General features: G+C 36.2%; 2 protein-coding genes across 3 annotated transcripts; both read left to right on the plus strand.

The window, feature by feature from the left end:
• The first annotated feature begins 49 nt into the window (after positions 1–49).
• Positions 50–4780, plus strand: LOC129807281 (NECAP-like protein CG9132). Of its 2 annotated transcripts, none has more exons than XM_055856446.1 (5): positions 50–261; positions 531–736; positions 801–997; positions 1065–1258; positions 4175–4780. In XM_055856446.1, the coding sequence occupies exons 1-5, from the start codon at positions 176–178 to the stop codon at positions 4230–4232; spliced, it is 741 nt and encodes a 246-aa protein (XP_055712421.1). In that variant the 5' UTR covers positions 50–175; the 3' UTR covers positions 4233–4780. The 2 variants fall into 2 exon arrangements, with proteins under 2 accessions (XP_055712421.1, XP_055712422.1); XM_055856447.1 differs by having other exon boundaries at positions 60–261; positions 807–997.
• Positions 4781–4881: 101 nt separating this feature from the next.
• Positions 4882–24200, plus strand: LOC129807283 (probable ATP-dependent RNA helicase spindle-E). The gene is made up of 7 exons (XM_055856450.1): positions 4882–5133; positions 12271–13545; positions 16405–18075; positions 18136–18255; positions 22721–23391; positions 23615–23842; positions 23946–24200. The coding sequence occupies exons 1-7, from the start codon at positions 4951–4953 to the stop codon at positions 24085–24087; spliced, it is 4290 nt and encodes a 1429-aa protein (XP_055712425.1). The 5' UTR covers positions 4882–4950; the 3' UTR covers positions 24088–24200.
• Positions 24201–24431: the final 231 nt, after the last annotated feature.

A 24431-nucleotide genomic window follows, 5' to 3' on the forward strand; every position in this document is an offset into this window, starting at 1 on the left:
TGCCTACGCGTGTGGACAAAAATAGTAGAAATTTAAATGGTACGTACAGTTTGTCCGCTGGGTTTTCTCAGTTTTGACTTGTGTCACGAAGTTTTGGTTTTGGAATTTGTTGGTGGAGTTTTTTCTTCATTCACGGAAGTTTCCCAGTGTTAAATTGTGCTGCGTGCGTGAAAGAATGGAAACGTACGAGAGTATCCTGCTGGTGAAGCCCGAGGTGTTTGTGTACAAAATACCCCCACGTACCTCCAACAGGGGATACAGGTGTGAGAAGAGAAATAATTGTTTCATTGTCTTTTTGTCCATTGCAACACTTTTTTCTGGGATTTATGATATTTCAAAATTCTTAGCCCATAAATCTCTTATCTCTCCACTGTGTATGGGGTGTTTGCTTCAATCTCCTTCTCTCCACTTCCTCGACACTCACAGAACACGATAAAAAGACCAGCGATAGTCTTTTGGGGACTTTCTCTCGCAGCTTCTCTTTTGCTCTCTGCTTTTTTTTCTTGCTCAATTGCCTCTCTGTTGTTCAGGGCTGCGGATTGGAATCTGCAGGAACCGACTTGGACGGGGCGTATGCGTCTGGTGTCCAAAGGTACAGCTATATCCATGAAGCTGGAGGATAAGACATCCGGAGCCTTGTTTGCCAATTGTCCCATTGAAACATATCCGGGAGTTGCTGTTGAGGCAGTCACAGACAGTTCCCGATACTTTGTCATTCGGATTCAGGACGATAATGGTAGATATTGGGTGTTTTATTAAATTCCTGGTCAAGCTTTAGGAGGTTTTTGTTATCTTTCGAGCAACAGGAAGATCTGCATTCATCGGGCTGGGTTTTGGTGATCGATCTGATTCCTTTGATCTCAATGTGGCACTTCAGGATCACTTCAAGTGGGTGAAGAATCAGGAGCAGATAGAAAAGGAAAAGGAGGCACCACGACAGGAGTTGGATTTGGGATTCAAAGAGGGCGAAACTATCAAGATTAACATGAAAATCACTGTAAGTTGCACATTCAATTATTTTTTGTTCGCACGGAAAAATGTCAAGGACTACTTTGTGTTTGAAGAAAAAAGACGGGAGTGAATCGTCATCGAGAACTGGCAAGGCTAAAGGAGCCAGTGGCGTGGGAATTCTTCCTCCACCTCCTGGGGTGGCCAGCAAAATAGCTCCGCCACCGGGACAGCCGAAAGTTAGCCCCGCAGCCTCACCCTCCCATCGACCCGCTGGTCAGACCGAATGGGGCGATTTCACTTCCGCGGGGTAAGTCTAACCTCAATTTTCGAAATTTTGATCAAGGGGCAACTCATAAAAAGATTATTTTCCTTATAATTCCTGATCTGCGAAATACGGATTATATTTTCCATTCCTATATTTTTAATGGTCAAATAACGAAATTTGTGAACACGAACTCACCTTTTCATTCACTAAAAAAATTTAAGCAAAAATGTTTAGGTTAAGCGGGTGTAGGCTTAACACCCTACACGTAAACCTAAGAATTTTAAAATAATTTTACCTATTATGCCTTAAAAATATAAAAGGCATTAAATATAAAATAGTTTGAATGAAAATTAAATTTCATCCTAAATGCACAAAAATAATATATTTATGTAATTATAATACCTTAGAAATTTTACCAAAAAAAACAGGTCTTATTTTACTTATTGTACAGTACACTGGTCCATATTGCACATAATGTACTTTCACTTCTTACAAATTTTTACATTTTCTTTTTCTTTTTTGTTTTTCTTTGCTCTTTGTTGATGCTTTAATTTTTCTTCTCATTTTGATTTCTCTGAACTTCCATTGCTTTTCCTTATCTTGTCTCTTTCTTCTTAACTTATGTTTTTATTTACTTTTTTGTGCTTTATATTACTTTAATTTTGTAATATTTTATTGGTGGAGAAAATCGTATCCAATTTTTAACTCTAGACAAAATTTGATTGAATTACAGTTTGAGTTGAATTTACCAAAATATGTAACTTCTATCTAAATTTAAAAATTAGTTTGTAGCGCAATTGAGGTATTTTTGCATTTCGTCAGTTAGATCAGCATTTGTCGTAACTTTATATTTGCGATTTTGAGATATATACATATTTGAAATCGGCGTAATTTTGTTTATTAAATGCACGTACGATAAAGAAACTTTTATAAGCCCAATAAAAATCATTTAAAAAAAATATCGTATGTTCCCTTAATTAATAAAAGGACAATGGGCAGAAATGTATGGCAGAAAAAAGGAGCTAGGATTGCTTAAGTTCATAGGGTTGTAAAGGTACCGTTACTAAAGATTAAAAAAAAAGGTTCTGAGTATAATTAAAACATTTTTTTTCTGAATTTATTACTCAAAGTATTCAATTAACGGTATCTTTTAGGACCCTGCGATCTTTAGAGGTTTTAACTCTTTTTTTCAAGTAGAATATCACTGCACAAGAGACATTTCTCCAGATACAATCCTTTTTTTTATGAATTTGAAGGATGGTAAAAGATTTATAAGGAACATCTGGAAAATTGCAGGGTAAATGAAGAGATAAAAATATGGTTTGTTCCAGCAAAATTTTCTTTGAGTCCTTATTTACAAACTATTCTTAAAAAGGATCAATATACGATTAACCGTTATTGTATAAAAGGAGTTTTGCAAAAAAAATCATTACAATTCTTATACATATGTTTTATGTTTTAGTGATTTTTCTATATACTTTTAGGGTTGGTCCCAGAACAAAAGTTGTTACCTTGTCCAATACCTATTCGATGGTATAGGTCTCAATCGTTTCGAAAGATTGGACCGTTTTGCCCATTGTCCTTTATCAGAATTTGGCGTAACTTCCATTTTTTGTGAAATTACGACAAATTTCAATACAAAATTTCTCTCTAATCAGCATTTCCCGTAATTTCTTTTGCTCACTTCCGTGGCTTGTAATTTGCAGCAAAATTTTAATATTTCTCTATAAAACATTCATAAACTTTTTCAAATATCTTAAGACAGTGCTAATCATGCGATGTTAATTCAATTTAATTCAATATTTACAATAATATAATAATAATAAAATATTTCTGATTCGTGTCCCTGCACAAAGATTAGTACGATAATGGGGCTGTACACAGAATTACATTGCGATAGATGAAGATGTATAACTTTAGATTATGGCTTTTACAATAGTTCGGTGGGAGCAAGAGATTCATGGAAAAAAGACAAGAGATTCCTGACAAATAATTTAGGACACTTCTTTTTTTTTTTTTTAATATTTTGGTAATGTCTGGTAAGAAAAAAAGTGGGTATATCTTCCGTGTCCTCACAAATTTCTTCAATAAAACTTATCAAATAAAAGTTTTTGGTGATGCCTGATTTAGTCAAATAAAGGCGCTTATTATCACTAGAATAATTCAAATTGATATTATGCATTTTAGAAAATTGTCATAACTTCCAAAATTTCCATACATTGGAAGTTACGGCGGTTACGGCTTTATAAACGGTGGAAGTTACGATAAAATATTATTGTGTTTCTTCTAATATATATCTCAATATCTCAGCTATTAAATAATTTTATAAAGATTTTCTCGAGTTAAATTACAGTTTATTAGTGCCACTTTTATTATTTTGACTCAAAAGTGTCCCATTCGGGGTTCATTTTTAAGGAAAATAAAAAACCTGAACGGCAAATTTCATTTCCTGAAAAGTTGTGAAAAGAAAGTACGACAAATGCTGATTTAAATTTCGATTTATTGTTAACATGATGAGTTCCGTATGTTTATGAAAATAATTTTTTACGTTAGGAACTGATTAAATTTTAATGTTAAATTGAGGTTAGATATATTTGATATGAAAATTTGGAATAATCGCCTCTCAGATTTCTTCTGAACTTTTCTGAAAAATATTACGGTTAAGTTGCAGATATGGGATACAGATTAGCCAAGTGTAAATAGAGCAGTAGACTATTATTGATAATACAGTCAAATTCTTCAAAAGGTTAATTTTTTGGAGGAAATAAAATAGATGATATTTCTCAATCTCAGTAAATGTAAATAATATTTTGAAAAACGCGTAATTTGTAACGATTTTAGAATGATAAAGAAAATGTATTTCTGGTTTTGAAACATTTTTGGTCAAATTAGCTCTCAATTTTGCATTGACTTACCCCTTTTATTATTTTTACTGACCGTGCTTAATTTTTATTCCAGAAGCCAACAGGCTCCGCAGCAGCCCCAACAGGCAAATTCAAACTGGGTGCAGTTCTAATAAATTGGACATAAAATTGATGGACATGGATTCTCGGGAATCATCTCAAAGGAATATATCGTTGACTAACGTGTTACGCTATTTCCGAGATATAGCATGTATACACCTAATTTCTCTCGATATAGTTTATATATTTAACGTGGTAAGGACAAAGAAATGCCCGCAAACTTTTTTTTTTAGGATAAGTTTTCAAATTTATATATTTTCCAAAACTATATTTTTTGGCATTTATTTTTTTCTTTTTGTATTTTTGATTGTACAATATATCGTTGGTATTAATCTTGCTCTAGAGAATATTTGCTTCAAAGTAAAACAAAGAAAACATTTATCACGAATGAAAGGTGAAGAGAAAAGTTTAAGAAAAAAACATAAAGAAAATAGCGAAAAGAGTAGTGAAAAAATGTACTTATTTTTGAAGGACAAATGATAAAAAGAAACGAAGAAAATGGAAAATATGTTGCATATTGACGTTATAACAGAAAGATAGTACGTGTGAAGATGTATTATTTAGATGAGAAAATAAATTTAATGAAAACATTCCAAGAAAATTGTTTTTCTCATATATTCAGCGCATTTGATTTTGGCGCGTTTAAAATGCTGACATGGCTGACATCGATGAGTCGGAGAGTCGATTAGAGGGGAAATCCAAGAGAAAATCGATGAAGTATACAAAACGCAGTCGGCTCGCAAACAAAAAAGTGTCAGAATTCCGTGAAAAATGGATGATCTCCTGGATTTCTTTAATCCAAATAAGAAGATTGAGCGAAGGCCTATCATTGCCGGTGGCCGAGTGAATACATTCGTGGAGCCAAATGTGATTTCGAGGCCAATTCCAGAAGACAACAGAAGTTATGCGGAAAAATTCCAGGACCATGAGCTTCGCACCATGCGCCATGTCAAAGTAAGCAAATTTTTTGACTCTTTTTTACCCACGAAAAATACAGTTATTTCACAATTTCCTTAGCTCAAAACAGAAAACATTTGCTTCTCAAACTGATAAATATTCTTAATCTACATTCACTGTCTGTGATTATTTTCTGGAAGCCAAAAAAGATTGCCAAGAAGGCAACCATCAATTTGGATTCCGGGGAATTTTCTGGTGAAACCGCTGTTTCAGCAAAAAAAAACTATTGAAAAATGATCCCCATTTGTGGAAGAATACTCTTAAAGTGGTCACTCGGATGTTTTGTGGAGATTACAAACAAATCCAATATTAAATAAATAAATTTCTCAAGCGTTTATAAAATTATCCGTAGGGGAGACTGGGGCAAAAAGTCACAAAACGGATATTTTATTTTTTTACAAGCTATTCGAGCGCTTCAAAAATGTCGAATTAGTGGTTTTATAGGAAATTTACCGCTCTACAACTATGTAAAAGTAATATTCCTCTATTTTGTAAGGAAATACGTTTATCGAACCAATTTCTAAAAGGTAATTTTGTGACTATTCTCAAAAATTTGGGGCAAGTAGGGGAAGGTTTTGAAGGTTCGTATTAAAAAAGGAGTCCAAGATTTAAGATTTTTTAATTGAATGCCACACACACCGAATCAATTATATCACTGTATCAAAAAAATCTCTTATTTATTGGGTTCATAATTCTGTCTCATAAAATTCCTGGAAGTCCTTGGATTTTCCTCTACAGGAAAATGAAAATGTAGCGGCATTTTTTACGAAGGTGCCCTGGTTAACTCAGCTTCGTACAACATTTTGCCCACCTCTGTAGGCCTCATTTTCCCCGAAAACATTACACCCGACACAAAAATTTGGGCATCGCTACTTAGATGGAACTTTCATCTACTTGTTTTCACCATTTGTAGGAGGTATCACGCATTAAAAAATCAATTTTAAGCTATTTTTCTAACACATGTTTTTTGACACTCGGAAAACCATTTTTTCCCTGCATTCTGACAGTCAGTTAAGAGCTTGGTTACGTAAGACTCTCTCATAATCACACCTATTGTAATCCTCAGATTTTCTCTAACACTTCCAATGGTTCTTACAGAACATATTTCGGACGTAACTGATTTTAAAAATGATCAACCACCAATTTAAAGCGAAATGTAGGAAATTCCACTTTAAAACAAGTAAAATTGAATGAGAAATACTCAAAATACATCGAAGTGGCAATTAAAGAATCACATCTACCATAAGCAGTCTAGTTTCATCACTGCACAAATCAGAAAGTAGTAATCACACCTATTGTAATCCTTGTTTTTTCTCTAACGTGTCGAATCTATCTTACAGAACATTTTTTGAACATCAGTGATTCTTAGAATTACCAATGATTAATTTAAAGTAAAATGTGAAAAATTCCGCTTGAAAACAAAGCAAATTGGATGAAAAATTCTCAAACCCCACCGCATGAATCACACCTACCATAAGCAGATTCAGGCTTAATGTTTAATCTGACAGAAGTGAAATAAAAACATCTGATGAAGTCTCATTTTGATGAGGAAGTGCATGTTTTCCTTCGAGATTTCAGTGAAAATTGTTTAATATCCCAATTTTATTGTGAATTTATTCAGTGGAATCTCTGATGAGTCAAATATCCCGAGCGGTGTGCACAGTGTGACCCAAAACAATGAGGAATTCTCAAATTCGATGGTCAGTACTTTTGATAGACGTTTTTACGAAGCTGCAAAATTTAATTTTCCTGAGCTGCATGGGTGGTAATTTTTATGAATTTTCCTCCACCCACAAAAACGACCCCCTTCAAGCAAAAGATTTTCACGGTAAATATTAACCCTAATAAACCTTCTATAACTTGGTATAGTTGCTTTTTTGAAAAGACACTTGCACTGTGCAAAAATGCATAAAATATTACACATCAGAATTACGCTTTTAGGCCCATTTTTTATTTTTGCCTTTTGGACCCAGGAAAAAAGGCCTAGGCTTCCAAGTTTGTCAGAAAATATGAGAAGTAGGACTTGCTTTTAGATTATATGTCCATGGATGAAATTCATTCAGTAACTTGGAAAAAAATCAATTTTTACGAAGCTGTAACATTACGAAGGTGCAAAACCTTCCCCTAAGTATCAGACATTGGGTATTATCATATTTTGATTCGCTTCACTACGGGCTTCCGTAAATTTGAAAAAATACCTAGAGGACATATTTTCATAGAAAATTTATTCATCTACACCTTTGTAAAACAGCGTTTTTTCTGCGAGAAAAGTGAGAAAACGGGAAAAGCGCTTTTCAAGCTATTTTACAAAAACACACAAAGGACTGCAAATTGTTTGACCAATGCAAACAAAAAGCGGCGAGACATGATAATGACGTTTCTTTTCGCCGTGAGACATCAGAAATTGCTTTGCTTTTTTGTTACTTTTTGCTCTATACCTTTTGTTACTTTTTACCCCAAGTGGTCATTTTTGATAAAAGGATTTCTGGGGAAAAGAACTTTTGTGAAATTCTAAAATATATAGCGGATTCGTATTCAAAAAATCTAAATTATTTAGAAAATATTCACCAGTGCATCATTTTTGGAAAATAAATAGGTAATAATTGTTATCTTCTGTAAGGAAAATATTTCAAAAATAGGGCTAAAATTTCGATATTTTTTATTTTCTAATTTCCTTATTCGAATTCTAAGAAACTTACGACATTGAAGAAGATCTATGGAGGCTATCTATAGAGAAAAATTTGAGCCGCTATCTTTTTTACCTTGGAAGATATTGAATTTTGAATTTTTCGATATGTGACTTTTTGCCCCAGTCTCCCCTACTTTAAATGTTTCTGATTCCCAACTTTAAGAAACAATAGTATAAATATACAGATCACCAGATTAGTGTGAGTCATCAATGAGATCTTTGTATTTGAATTTCTCCCTTTTGGTTGAGTTTACATTTTTCAGCCTGGAAGGGTAATAAAAATGTCAACTTCTTCTAATTTATGCTCGAGTCTTTTCTTCTATTTATTCTTGAGTACCAAAACTTTTGTATACCAAAAATCATAATCTGATGGTGATCATAGAAAAATTATTCGAGATTATGAAATTCGACATAACTGTCCTTATAATTTAGCTTTAAAATTTATGCTAATTTTTAGAACTTTCATATAGGGTAGCGGCATTATTTATGGCCACATTAAGGATATATTTCGCTCCTTGGAAATTACAAGGGGCCAACTCACTTTTTGGCGATTTTGAGGTTTTAATGCACTCAGACAGAGAATTTAATAAAATTTCAGATGATGAGTCAATAAATTTCGTTATTAGAAAAGTTTTTCAAAATTTTACTCGTTATGATTGCTTGCGCGGTTTTGTTTGAAGCCAAGGGGCACAAAATAGATTTATCGTTCAATTTTTTGTGAAACAAGGGACTAATTCAAGCAAGTTGATCCCGTGTCATTCTAATTTCATGAAAATTTACGCATCATTTAGAATGACAAAGAGCTAACTCATAAAAAAACATACTTTGAAAGGTAAAAATATGTATGTTTCGATATTTATAATAATGCTCATACAAATAGAAAAGAATTAAATTGTTTTTATTAACATACATAAATGAGATAATTATTTATACAAAGTTTAATCTTTCATGCTGTCTCCTGAAAAATGGCTCAGATTGAGTTGTCCCCTTGTAATTTCCAAGGAGCGATTTGCTCACAGGTTCTTTTCTTTTTGACCAATTAAGATACAATTTTAACTGTAATTTCTCTAAAGTACCTCCTTTCGATATATCCAGGTGAATTTATGAGGAAATTGCCTTAAGTCTCAGAAAAAGTATGATTTTTCCAACAATGTAAAATTCATAACTTGTGGCCACTTTTACGATCTCATGGCCGCTCGTGGAATGACATATGGCCACAATGTAAAATGATGCAAAATAAACTTAGAAATAAAATATTTTAAGTGCAAAAGAAAAGAAGATTTTAGGTAGTTTCAAATGTTTTTATTATTTTTTTTCTTATTTTTTTTATAGTTTTTATTCATGATTGTAGCATTGCACTATTAATTGCTTCTCATCCTTCTATTTACTGAGGCCCGCTATCCATTTTTCATAATGAAAAATCCATGACTGCATGAAAAACCTGCTTCATAATTCCCTCTGTCTCCTTTTGTAAGGGCATTGTGAAAGCCTTCGTGGTCTGATATTTCTTCCGGATGCTTCCCGGAGACTTTATTGAGGAGAGTTGTGAGAGGAATGTGATACACCTAAAATACTCTGGTTGCGGTCATTGCATTATCAATGCCTCTTAATACCTGTGAGTTGAATATTGAGGCTCTTTTTGGTTTCTTTATATTTACTGGTATCATTGTCCTAAAAGAGAGAAAAATAAAAGTTAGGTTATCTGTAGCAAAATACAAATTCATGAGATAAATCTGCAACTCTCGAGTAATCTTGAGATCATATTTTACACCACATTTATTTACAAACAATTTTATATTACAATTTTATATTAAAATTTCATTACTTACCTTAAATTTCATTAAATTTTTGCTAGAAAACACCGAACTATTGAATAAAAACAATACAATTGACAACTCTACAAATCAAAATAGTGGCATATGTGAGGGCACCACACGTCAACAAATACCGTGGCCACAAGTCCTTAATCCTATCAATTTGGTCCTAACTTATGGCCCCATCTTAATTTTTTTGTTGTTAAAAAAAATATTAAAATCTAATAGTAAAAGAACATATGGTTATTAAGGAAAAAAGTTTTGAAAATTAGTACTAAATATTTTCACTTGAAGGTACAATATTTAATTGTTAAAATCTTTGAGATCGTTAGTAAATTTCTTAACGATTTGACGTATTTTTAATCGTCATTCGCATCAGTATAATATTTTCCTTAAATTATTTATTATTGTACCGAAATATTAAAGTAAATCAATTTAAAATTTTCATTTACTGATAGCATACCAAATATTGATAATTTTGTGGTTTTTTGTAATCATTTTGTTAGAAAAAATTGAAGATTTCTGGGAAGAGGCCACAAGTATGGCCATAAATAATTTGAAATTTAAAATTTACTATTTTTATTCATTCTCTTTCATTGCTAATAAATGCTTCTGATTCCCAACTGCAAGGAAATGGGTTAAATCTAGTGGTCGCAAATACCCGGGTAATTTGAAATTGACGGGTACCCGGTTACACTGAAGTTTTTACCCGGGTAGGAACCGGTTCCACATATCAATTTTTAAATATATTTTTAACTGCACTAAAAATGGGTGTTTTAGGGCTTCAGACATTCTCTCGGTCGCATGCCATCATTTTTAGCCTGCTACTTCGGAATGTTACTCTCCGCAAGGATTATTCAATCTCTCGGGCGACAGGTCACTTTGCTCTCCTTTCTCCCTCGTGAATGTAGGCAGCCACGAGGATCATTGTGTATTCAGAGATGATCAAGCAAAAAGCCGAAGTAAATTTAGGGATGTCTTAAGAAAAAAAATTGAAAAACTCATCAAACAAACGGAAAATTAAATAAATAAAATACCTGATTATTTTATTTAAAAAGGAGAATTTAGATCAATTTAGACTAAAGAAAAATGTGCTAAGGAATCCTGTTTTATAGATACATTGCTGGAAACTTATAAATTTTTGCTTTAGCGAGTGTGATTTTCATGGAGCACAAACTTGAGTGGACCAACAAAGTAAAAAACATTTCGATAATAATTCTCTTTATCCAAAAAAAAAACCTGTAACTTTTGTCGTGACTTCAAAAACCCTCTGCAGAAATCCTGCGAACTAAAAACGGCTATGGAAAATTACAGATTTATAAAAACCATTTAACACATATTTCTAAGACTAAAACTGAGTTGAAATTTTAAACAAAAAGCAATTTTAGGGTTTCTGAACATAAGACAACATTCCTGAATTGCTAGAATTCTGAGTCCATCCCCATAGTGACTATCCCCAGAATTGTTCTGGACAGGCAATTCTCTTGCTTCTTTCCCATCTCTTTATGAAAATGTTGTGAATTTGGGCAGAACGGGGTGAAAAAAAAAATGGTTATTTGTTTCTTACAGGGTCGAAGTGAGAAATCCTTAGTCTGAATATTATTATTCAATTTTTTCTTCTCTTCAACTTAACGCTTAACGTTTTTTTTTAGACTTTTTCTAAGAAACAGAATAAAATATTGGTTTTTGAGTTGTAATAATTTAACAGGGTTTCTGCAAGATACCTAAGGTTAAAAAATATTTTATTACAAAGTTTTTTACATTCTCTTTTAAACATTTTTTTTTAAATTTACTTTACTACTAGAACAAGAATTAGCAACAGAGTTTCTGAAATGCATACTTTTATGCATATTTTAATTTTGTTTTGAAAAGATAATTAGAAAACCCTGCATTGATTTTGCAACGCAGAAAACGAGACGAATAGTGAAATTTATTTTTTTAGCAACATTTTATTGCAATGTGCTGAAAACACGCACAGCTTAATCATAAAACGGTTAAACTTGGGCTTAAAATCACGCACAGCTCAATAATAAAACGGTCAATATTGCACTTAAAAACACACATAGCTCAATCATAAAACGGTTAAGATTGCGCTTAAAATCGAAAATGTTTCAAAAATGCGAAGTGTTCTTCTACTGCACCACTTTGATATCAGAGTGCCTCTACTCAACCGCCTGGGTTTTTCTCTAATTGACCACCCATTTTTTCTTAAAATTAAATTAATCACAAAACTATAAAGTGATTAATTTAACTTAGGCTTTTTGTATACCTCACGGATAACACTTAAAATTAAGAATTCATTAAAATAAAATAGGAAAACACACTTTTAGGAATTGTTGCAAAATAGAACAATATTTCACTGAAAAAAGCTTCACTTACTATGATTCGTAGACCCGTCGAATTGTCGAACATTATATTTGAAATACACCTTCAATTTTAAGAATCAAAATTAATATTTAACTTAATCATAGAACTAAAATTGATGCACAGTAACATATTTAGATAAAGTCCTTTACTTGCGATTAGACTAAAAATTTAAAAACTTCTTTAATTCGTTTCGTGACAATCAAAATTAGATTTCAGAATTTTTAGAGATATTTTCCGGGTTGATGACGAAAGGATTTCTTGCAGGATGAGGAGGCATTCATGGATGCCGATGAAGATGAGGAGAGTATGGTTGAGGAAAGTGATTTTGATGATCGTGCAAATCTCAATCAAGGCATTTACTCTAAATACAAATTTGAGGCGACAGCAGGAAAACGTCTCCCAATTCAGGTTCACCGCAAAGAGATTCTCGATACAATTTCCGAGAATCCCGTGGTGGTGATTGAGGGACCAACGGGTTGTGGAAAGACCACGCAGGTTCCGCAGTATATCATGGAAGATGCATTTGCCAAAAAGAAATATTTTAACATTGTTGTGACGCAGCCAAGACGTTTGGCGGCAGTCAGTGTGGCCAAGAGGGTGGCTCAGGAGCGTGAATGGGTGCTGGGGGATGTGGTGGGTTTCCAGATTGGACGGAAGAAGGAAGTGACAGAGGATACACGCATAACATTCTGCACAACAGGAGTTTTACTGGAGAAATTGGTGAAGAGTCAATCATTGAGTGAATATACGCACATAATACTCGATGAAGTTCACGAACGAGATATTGACATGGACTTCCTTTTGATTGTGATCCGTAAGATTTTCTTTCGTGCACGAAATCCCGTGAAGATCATCATGATGTCAGCCACAATTAAATCTGAAAAATTTGCTGACTATTTTACGATTAACGAAAGAGTTCCCATTATTAATCTCACTCAAACTTCACAATATGTTGTTAAGGAGTACTTTATTGATGATATCAAAAAGATTGGCTTCAATCAAGCTGTCATTTCCGATGGACCAGAAATTTCAGCCGAAATGTACTCTTTTGCTGCTCGATTGATTTTGGGATTGGACAATTTGGAGAAGAGAGAGGCACAGGAATCTGAAGAAGGGTCATCTTCGAGAAGTGCCACGAGAAATTCAGTTTTAGTTTTTCTCCCGGGAATTAATGAGATCAATCAATTGCACAAGGAATTGGACAAATTGACAGATCAAGAAGGAGACTTTAGGTGCGAAGTTATTCCACTTCATTCTTCCCTGACGCATGAAGAGCAGCACAGAGTTTTCAAACACTTCACCACAGCACGAAAAGTCATTCTGTCCACGAATATTGCTGAGAGTTCAATCACGGTGCCAGATGTTAAGTTTGTCGTGGACTTTTGTCTCACCAAGAATCTCCGGGTGGACACCACGACCAATTTCTCTTCTCTGCAGATGGAATGGGCCTCCCTGGATAACTGCATTCAACGATCTGGTCGTGCTGGACGTGTAATGGATGGAAGGGTGTATCGACTTGTGACGAAGCAGTTTTACAGGGTAAGTCGAGTGACTTTAAAAAATAAGAAAAAAATATTAATAACGATTTTGAACACTGCGAATTCTTTTTCACATTGGAACCTTTTATATGTTTACCAGAATATAAATTAATTGCTATACTTTTTTTCGAGGTTAAAAATTAGGTAACGAAGCTGATTTAGGTTTAGTCACTGATTTATAATTTCTAAAACGTTCCTTCCTTTCTGTTCATCATAATAGCAAAAATTTCATATAAAAAAGATATTGCGAATTGGGACTGATATAGCTGAATAAAAAATATCAAGACCTTTCCAAAAAATCGGAATTTAAGCAAATCGATAGAAAAATGAACCCTTCAAAGCGGTTAAACTTTGACTTTAAAAATTCAAAATGGCGAATTTAGCGGTCGCAACTGTGTAAGCTCATAATTTTGACAGTTTCTAAATTTGGACACTTTGAGGGTAAAATCGGACACTAAAAATAAATTGATTAAAATAATGGATTTTTATTTCAACATTTGATGAATAATGAATTCTATCTAAATATTTGTTCTTTTTGGAAGATTTTAACACTAAATTCGTTAAATTTTGAATATGATTTCAGTTAAAATTGCTAAAAGTGCAAGCCTTTTCTCTTAATTTTTTTTTTAACATAGTAAAATTTTATAAAATTAATGCTAGTGGCACAAAATCCATTCATTAACAACTGAATATAAATAATTTTACCCATCAACTCCCCTCCCTTCACTTTAACTGTCCACTTTTAGAGGGCAAAGACAGCGAAAAAACAACGAAAAAACGTGCAAAGTCACCCGCAACGACGGTACGTATTAAAAATTTAAAATTAAAAGATTTAGTGAAATTGTAGACTTCCGAAATGAGTTTATGGGTACCGCTACAATTACTCAAATCCTTGCAGTCCGCCACGCGTGAAATCCAGTTGATAAAAGTAAATACAGTCCATTAAAAACAATACAACAGTCCTCGAGATTGAGAGTAAATTGATATTCTTTATAGACTGTCAACGTAGATTCTGTTTAATCTGTCTACACATTAGATAAATTGTTGAAATAATAGCATTTCAAAGTGACATTGAAAAGAAACTTCAATATTGAAGCGAATATTGAAACCAATATTTCAATAATTGCCTACAAACTGAACAAATTGACTTCAATATTAAAACTTCAATATTAAAAACACCAGTCTAGTTAGGGATTCACAGATCTTCTGGGATTTTCTTCCGTATTTTGTCAAGACCACCCAAAAATACCCAAGTTGGTCAGAAAATTTCTCCAGCTTCCTCCAGGAAATCCCAGATCTTCTGGGATTTTCTTGTATATTATGTAAAAAACACTTCAGATTGGAAACAAAAGCCAAATAGAATTAATAACTTGAATTCTCACAGACTTTCAAGATCATGCTTCGTATCATATCGTAGAAGAGTTTACAATCGCGAGCAGAAGGACTGGATGGCCACAACCACAAACCGTCGTTCCCTCTGTAGGATTCCAATTAGTATAATAAAATCATACTTATATGAAGTGCTTTGGGCATAATGAACAAGAAAATCTCAGAAGATCTGGGATTTTGTGGAGGAAGCTCCAGGAATCCTCTGACCGCAGAAAGTTTCTGAAGTGTTTTTGACATAATATGCAAAAGAGTCCCAGAAGATCTGGGATTTCTGAAGGAAGCTTCAGGAATCCTCTGACCACAGAAAGTTTCTGAAGCGTTTTTGACATAATATACAAGAGAATCCCAGAAGTTCTGAGATTTTCTGAAGGAAACTCCAGGAATCCTCTGATCACAGAAAGTTTTTGAAGTGTTTTTGACATAATATACAAGAGAATCCCAGAAGATCTGGGATTTTCTGGAGGAAGCTCAAGGAATGCTCTGACCACAGAATGTATCTGAAGTGTTTTTGACATAATATACAAGAGGATGTTATCCCAGAAGCTGAGAATCTTAAGTTCTCGAGATTTCGAAAAGTTCCAAAATTATTAGGATGTAATTAACTCTTTTTGACCACTGTTTAGTAAAGATTTTTGTGTTGTCCATAAGTGTGTTTAAGTGTACATAATATACAAGAGAATCCCAGAAGATTTGGGATTTCTTGGAGGAAGCTCCAGGAATCCTCTGACCACAGAAAGTTTCTGAAGTGTTTTTGACATAATATACAAGAGAATTCCAGAAGATCTGGGATTTTCTGGAGGAAGCAGGTGATTAGTGCTGACCAAGTTGGGTTCTTGAGGGGATTGAACAAAATATATAACCAAATTCCAAGAATCTGGGATTTTCTGGGGGAAGCAGAAGAGATTTTCTGGGGGAGAGCATGTGTCTTGACTTGGATTTTGATCTTGGATGTGTTTTCATTCATGAACAAGGAAAATTCGGCAATTCTGTGATGTTCTGAAGGAAGAAGATTCCTGACCATTAAAAAATATTGAAGGAAATATCAAATCAATTTGATATTTACAATGTCTTTGAAATTTTATTTCAATGTGACTTTGAAATTTTTTATTGACATAATTTGGCCTAGTTTGTAGCCATTCAAAATAATGAAATAAAATATTGAATAAAATGTTCCATATTGAAACAAATATTTCAATATTATTTGCCTACACATTGGACAATTTTCTTCAATATTGAAACATTTATGTCAATAAATCTTTGCAATGTGGAGGTAATCCTTGTCAATATTTGATATTGAAAAGAAATATTTCAATAAATTATGTCTACTAATGTATAGACAGCTTAGACCCATTTTGAAATACGCAGTGTCTCAAACTTTCCCAGGGCATACATCTTCCACTTGAGAGTTATTGCAACGTTATTGTTGCAATAATTGCAATTGCTTTAGGTATAACTAAATCTTGCGTTTCAGTCGGGTCTCCCCAGGCATATTACGCCAGAGATGCAGCGTCAATCCCTCGAAACTGTTGTCCTAAAGTCCAAACTGATCGATATGGGTGCTCCTGAAACAGTTTTGGGCCTTGCCATGGATCCTCCACTGAAATCTGACATTCACAATGCCATTCTGCAACTGAAGGAGTTGGGAGGCCTTCTGAATACGGTCAATGGTGAATTTGTGCTCAATGATGGAGATATGACATTTATAGGTAAAGTCATGGCTCATCTACCGGTAGATATCCGTGTATCTCGACTTATTGTGTTGGGACATACATTCAGTGTTGTGGATGAGGCAGTAATAATTGGGGCGGCTTTGAGTGTTCAGGGAGTCTTTTCGGAGCACTACAATCGTGAGATGACGACATATGCCACAAAATTGGCTTGGGCCAATGGAACAGGAAGTGACTTGATAGCCCTATTGACGGCTTATAAGGTGTATCAGGAGCGTGTGAGGCAAAATCAGCGGGAATTTGATCATAGATGGGCTGAAAGATGTGGTATACAGTTGAGGATGATGCATGAAGTGGTGGAATTGGTGCAGGAAATCAATCATAGATTGGCATATTTCAATATACAGCCAATTCCTGCACCATATGCCGGTGTGATGAATGAGTATGAACGTTGTATTATTCTGAAGGTTGTCTTTGCTGGTGCTTTTTATCCCAATTTTGCCGTTTATGGGGAAAATGATGCTGATAGTGAGAAGGAAACTTTTCGTATTACAAATGGACGAAATCCCTGCAATACGGTTATACTACAGGGATTGCCCAGTAAGCACATTGGGCAGTTGTACAGGAAGAGTATTAAAGAGATATTTTGGAATTTTCTCGAACGTTCAACGAAGATTGATGTGAGTTTTGATAATTCAGAAAAGGTCTATGTGACTTTTACTCCAAGTAGGAGTGACATTGATTCCCAATTGGGTGCCTACCTCACTGAATATCAGGACAATCACGATGTGTCCGGAAATGTTCTGGTGGAGGTGTATAAGGCTGTTAAGTATGGTCAATTGAATCGGGGATTGAAGTTGAATGTGCTAAATCCGGGAAAAGCTCAGGATTATGCTCTCGATCATGGTGTTGCTGAACGGACATCTGGTGAATTTCAGTGGAAGAAGCAGGAAAAGATGAATCGTGATTATGTGGTTTATCCTCGAAAGAACTACATTGACGGCAAATTGACGCATTTTGTGCATTTGCACAAATTCTTCATTCTTCCACGTGAGGAAGCTCAGGATGAAGATCGCATCAGAACATTGCTCAATAGTTCAGCAAATCTCGAAAGTGTGCGCAAGGAACAACTCAAAGTTGGCATGATGGTGGCTGCTCAGCGTCAATTTGGCAATAATCTCTACTTCTGTCGTGCTCGTGTGATTGACAATGATTTCAGTCAACCACAGAAAGTTGAAGTATTCTTCATTGATTTTGGCAATACAGCTAATTTGTCCATGGCATGTATTCGGCTCATTCGCCAAGGACTTCACGCCAATGATTGTCTCGTGGAACAATTGCCACCAAGAGCTATAGAATGTCGTCTAGCCTGCATTGCCCCGACAGCCATTAGTGCCATTCGAGGACGTTGGACGGAGGAGACCATAAGGAGATTCACCAATAAGATTCCTGTTAACTCCAAAGTGAGAGCTGATGTAAGAACATGTAAATTTGGTGACTTGAGAATTTCTTTCTAATTGAATTATTTTGAGTAGGTTTATGCCTTCGTGGATGGAATAGCCTACGTTACGCTCAATCACGGTGGAGAGAGTCTCAATGAATGGGCAATTAGGATGAAACTGGCCCAATACTCTGATGAGAATTACATGGTTAAGGTGAGTGTTTTTAATTTCTTTTTTAGGTGAAATTCTTAACAATCTCACCTACTATAATCCTAACAAAATCTCATGTCCTCCTATCGGCCCCAAACTTTGTCAGAATGTGTTTGGCCACTTCCTGATCACGAATATATGGATGGCTAAAAACCGTTCCCGTCCGTCCGTCCGGTTCTATAGAAATCACAATGCTAAAAATTTATAATGCTGTATCTGAAATTTTGAAAAATTAAGATCTAAGTTTTTAACCAATCTTAAGAATAGTTTTTCTTTTGAAAATCACTGAAAACGAAAAGAAATTATAAAAGAACCTCAGCTACTATATAAGCTGACCTGGATTAAACCCTGACCATCACCTAATCTTAATAGTTTGATAGAAATCCCAACAAAAGTATAAATGTTGATAGAAATCCATTAATAAACGCCAGAGACTGTGCCCGGTCACTTTGGTGTAGTAAGGGTTGGGATACAGTCTTGACTGTACAAAGTGTAATATAAAATTTCCTAAAAATCAAAAGTGACGGTCTTAGATCCTTAGTGAAAAGTGTGAGGTCCATTATAGGGAAATTTCCTTTCTGAGTTTGCTCGGCAAAGCCCTTGAGAGAAAATACCGAGGCATAATCGAGCCAAGACTGAGTGAGGAACAGTGCAGTTTCAGACCTGGTAGAAACACCACAGATCAGCTTCTCACGTTAAAGACAATTGTCGGAAAGACTTGAGATTCAGAAAGAAAAGGAAGGCTTACAAGTTGTACATAAAACGTAACTATTTCGATTATTTTTCTCGTGATCGTTACGATAAGCGCGAAAGACTATCAAGCTCGCACGAATGGTGGACCGTCGTGCAGTGCAGACGTTTTTACGAATGCCTTCTCGCGGATAGTCTGGGGTTTACATTTTTTAAATAAATACTGTTACGATTTTGTGGGTGTTGGGCGCCAGGCAAGTGGCAATTTTGGACCAGGGGAAAATTGATTGAAAGGTGATGGGGAGACAGGATACCACTCTCTCCAATTAGATGGACTCTGGTTGCAGTTGGAGAAGGTGGTTCGACGCACGAGAGGAGAGTGCAGCCCCTTGGGTAGTGAGGTCATCTCTGGTAGGTTGACCGTGGGCGATTCGCCAAGAATTCGCCCCGGTTATCCAAAGGCGATTCCCAGAGAATTCGCCCCCGGTGACTGGAAATTGATAGAGGAATCTTGAGGGCTGAGTGATGTCATCGTGAGGAAGGTGAACCGTGGGTGATTCTATGAGAATCTGCCCCGGTGGGGGATCTATCGGGGACTCTTGTGGGCTGCCTTTGCCACGAGGCATGTGACTCATCAAGACATCTCTCTCTACTGGAAAATTCCCCTTCGTCATAGAAGACAAGAGGCTGAACGCAGTGCGTCAGAAGGAGAAAGAGGGATCTAGCCACCGCCATTTAAATAGTCTGCCGAATCCCCAGAAGATCGAGAGGGTTGTTATTTTGTGGAATAAATCTCCTTTGGGGATTTTAAGTAACTAAAATCCGTGACGTTGCGAGAGGTGCGAGAAGACTCCCCTAGTTCGCAACAATACAGTTAATTCGTGTGGTCCCTACACTGACAAATACTCCGAAGACTCAGAGGGAAGAAGAGCAATTCCATCCAAGGAGTAACATCCAGCGAAGAAAATCTTCTGACCAAAGACAAAGAGGTCTTGAGTCGCTGGAAAGGGTACTTCTCAGAATTGCTCAACCCTCAACAAAGCACTGATGGTGACGTACGCACGAGTGAAGGCAGGGAAGAAAGTAGTTCTGCAGAGAGTGAAGTCCTGTATGCGATCAGTAAGTTGAAGGATGGAAAGTCTGTAGGAATTAACGAAATACGTCCCGAAATGCTAAAATTCATGGGTATAGCGGGTGTCAGTTGGCTAACGCATGTCATTAAGGTGACTTAGCAAAGTGGGAGAACACCATAGGACTGGTAAGATGGGGTCATCATACCCATTTTCAAGAAAGAATAGTTGGAAAGGTCTAGAACTCAGTTACAAAATATTGTTGTAAATGAGACATATAGAAAGGGAAGAAGTCCAGTTAGGGATTAAGCCAGCATCAGCGATGAGGCATAGATAGGTTTCATTACCAATTTTCCCATTTATTGCTGAAATCTTGAACTGAAGTTTATGTAAGGACAATGATGCGAGTGCTTTCGGAACAAAAGGATCAACTTTCATCAGCGGTGCATTTCTGATCTGAAGGCAGATGCAGCAAGTACAAAGGTCATGAGAAAGGAGCGGCGTCCGACGCATTAGAAGGTCGCGCTTCTCAGTGTAAATCGATGGCTCCATTCTTAAAAGTTAACTTAGCTTGATTTGGTGTCGGAGTACTACCGGGCTTTTGAAGAGGATGCTTTTAGTGATGCTTAGATAGAGCTTTGTAGTATACCAGCCGACGCTCCGACGAGCTCACTTCGGCTATTAAAGCGACAGGAAGACGGAAGGCATTGACGGCCTGTCCGCTGAACAGATAAAAAATTTTGGACCCGTCACTGTTGACTGGATCCTTAAATTCTTTAAGCATTCCTTGTATTATCGCGAAATACCGAATAAGTGGCGAAAAGCTTATTTCCTGGCAATTCCAAAGCCCGGAAAAGATGTCAACGATCCGAAGAGTTACCGCCCGATTTCTCTAATGTGACATCTCTTTAAAATGCTTGAAATTATGCTGTTGAAAAGGATTGCACCTGCTGTAGAGAACATGCTGATTGGAGAGCAAGCTGGGTACCGCTCTGGAAAATCCAGCTCCGGTCAAGCTTTGAACCTCACTCAGTTTATTAAGGATGGTTTCGAAGAAGGCAAAATGACAGGTGTTGCCTTCGTTGACCTCTCGTCACCCTTTGACACAGTAAACCACAGAATTCTCCTTTCCAAGATCTACAATTTTACAAATGACTACGGCCTCGCAAGGATGATTGGGGTTCTTTTAGAGAATCGTAGATTCTTTGTTGAGTTTCGTGGTCAGAAAAGCAGATGGAGATTGCAAAAAAATGGCCTGCCGCAAAGTAGTGTCTTTGCTCCAATCTTATTTAATATCTACACAAATGATCAGCCACTGCCGTCTCCATCCAAGGCCTTCTTGTACGCGGATGACTTGGCTCTAGCTGTTAAGGCAAACACGTTTCAAGACGTGGAATCCCAGCTTGAGACTTTCCTTGTTGAATTTTCGAAATTCTACGAGGAGAACCAACTAAAGCCAAATCCCTCGAAAACAGAGGTAAGTTGTTTCCATCTGCGTCACAAGTGGGCCACAACTCGCTTGAATGTTAGATGGGAAGGAAATTCTCTGAAGCACAATTTCACGCCCAAGTATCTTGGTGTCACCCTTGATAGAACTCTCATATACAAGACCCACTGCAGTAATGTTAAATACAAGGTGAAAACTAGAAATAACTTACTGCGAAAACTTGTCAACGCTCAATGGGGAGCTCAGCCGAAACTGATGCGTACGTCTGCGCTTGCGATATCATTTTCTGTATCAGAGTACGCAGGTGAAGTATGGGAGAGGTGGTCGCACGCCAACGACACCGCCCGTATAGTAACAGGGTGCCTAAAGGGCACGCCAGTGGACAAACTCTATCCCTTAGCAGGAATTGCTCCACCACGGGTGAGGAGATAAATCATCTCCAGTAGAGGGATGACCAAGGTTCTCACTGAACCAAGGCATCTTCTCTATGGTCACAAAAAACCAAGAGCAAGGCTGAAGTCTCGCAAGAGCTTTTGCCACTCTGTGAAACCACTTGACAAATCTCCGGAGGAGGCTAGACTTAATCTGTGGAAGGAAGTCTTTCCACCAGATTTTGTCGAACTAAGGGAGAGTCTTCCTCCTGGTGGTGATCAAAACTGGACGACACGTGGAAGTCTCTCAACCGTTTGAGGAGCGGCGTAGCGAGATTGAGAGGCAACGGGCGGCGATGGGGCTTCTCGGAATGTGACGTCACTGGTGACTATGGGGTGGTTCAAACTACCCCACACTTGTGTGTTTGTCCTTTGTCTCCTGCTTCTTGCGAAGTAGGGGACTTGATGTTGGCAACCTCGCATACCATTGGCGTAGCCCGTTATTGGGCAAGACATGTGTGAATTTTATGCTTCGACACGATAAATAATAATAATAATCTTGGGTCAGGCAGAGGAACGAAGTGGATCAATTTTTTTTAATCGAAAGGTTTTAGGTTCGGGTATAACATACTAAAATCTGAGACCGATCGATGCCATAGGGGATAAGTTATTGAGAAAACAAAATTTGGCGATGTTTCAAAATGGCGGAGGGAGGGGGTATGCACCTAAAATCATCAACTTCTAGTCGTCCATAGACATTTAACCTTTGCTAAAAACCGGTTGTCAATATCTCTCTTTGTTTTAATGCATTATTTCTATAAAATTCGCAACAGTGTAAATTCAGAACAAGTAAATTTATATTTGTTTGTTGCCTATTAAAAACATTTCAGTTTGATCATGACCGTCGAATGGCTTGTGAATTACTCAAGCATCCCTATATCTTGGATGATGTTCAAATTGATGCCATTGTGAAGCCACAAGAGGCCGAAGTGAATGCACCACCGGAAAATATTTGTGATAAACAATTGAGTCTCAAAGGTCCAACGAGTCCGTTGACTGCAAATCTTTTTTCCCTTACCAAGAGTGCCAGTATGAAAAATTGCAGGATAGAGAGGAATTCAGTGAACAGTGTACTCCTGGATAATAACTATCAGGATTACCATCAGAAGATGCTGGTGGCTACTCACATTAAGAAGTCAGGCAATGGAGATTTACTTCTCTATCAAACCACTGTGATGCCAAACATTCCGGGGCTTATGGCACTGTTGTCGCTCATTTTCTGCCCAACGGCAGAATTTTGTCGTGATTCTGACAATTCACGTTTCATCTCAGTGCTGACGGGATTGGGAAGTAAGCCTGGTACGAAGATTCCCATGTTTGAGGAACATGATATGCAGATTCCGTTAGATATTAAACTGGATCATGATGATATTGAGTGCATCAATCAACTGAGGTATTCTATGAGCAGTTTGCTCTTGCTGAGAAATGGTCAGGATGTACCGGAACTTGAGAATCATGCTCGATATAAGTTGCAGCAGAAGATTAGAGATCTTACGCTCAAGTAAGTTTTCAATTTATTTTCATTTAATTTCTGATTATTGAAGTTTTATTTTACTTCCTATTAAGTGATTTTTAAATTCCAACGCGTGATCATTTTTGAAAAATTAAGGGTTATAAAGAGTTAAGTCGATATCCGGATAAAGAGATGTGAATTTCGGTTACGTGAAAATTTCCTGATGTGAAAGATGTGCCAGAGCTGTAATAAAAATAATTTTGATTCGTAGCATTTTGACACGATCTCGTCCACTTTGCGAGAGGAAGTTTCCACCAAAGCCCTTTGTTTGGAATCAATGTGATGTGAAGCCAACGGAATTGCTTCAGATCAGTGATCTTCACAATGGAGCTTCCATTTTTCCCTTTCTGACTTCGCTGAAATTGGATCCAATGGCCACTGAGGAACAGACTGAGCGTTTGAATAAGAGTTGCAAAGAACTCTACGAGATTATTTCAATGTAAGTTGCGTGATTTTTAGCTTCAAATGATTGTTAGATGTTAAATTTGTTAAATTGGTAATAATGTTATTTTATAAATTCAATTTTTCTATGATTTCTACAGCAACCGCATCCAGAAGGACGGTGTTAAATGCTTGCTCTGCGATGCTTATCTGAATGGCGTTATTCAGGTACGACTTCATGTCTTTACAAAACTTCATCAGGATCGCGAGGCTGAAATTGGCTTCATTAAGCAAAAATATTGAAAACTTTTTTTAATTATTAGTTTCTTTTTTTTTATTATTATTTCTTGACAATTTTGAAGTATCTTGAAATACAGAATATTATTGAAGTACAAAAGAAAAAAGTGTTTTATTTAGAGGAGACTGAGGCAGTAGTAAACATTACAAGGACTCCCGGCGAATATTGTCCTGGGTCTTGGCATTTTTTCATCTTACTCATTACCTATAAAATGCGCCTAGTCCCGTCTGTGGATCCCATATAGACCACCTCCCATGGATTTTTCGCCTATTGTTCCTTAAACCTTCACCATCTCTTCATCGATGTCAAAGCATCCTACGATAGCATAGTCAGGGTAAAACTGTACGAA

Source organism: Phlebotomus papatasi, chromosome 3, assembly GCF_024763615.1.
Source record: "Phlebotomus papatasi isolate M1 chromosome 3, Ppap_2.1, whole genome shotgun sequence".
Lineage (NCBI taxonomy): Eukaryota > Metazoa > Arthropoda > Insecta > Diptera > Psychodidae > Phlebotomus > Phlebotomus papatasi.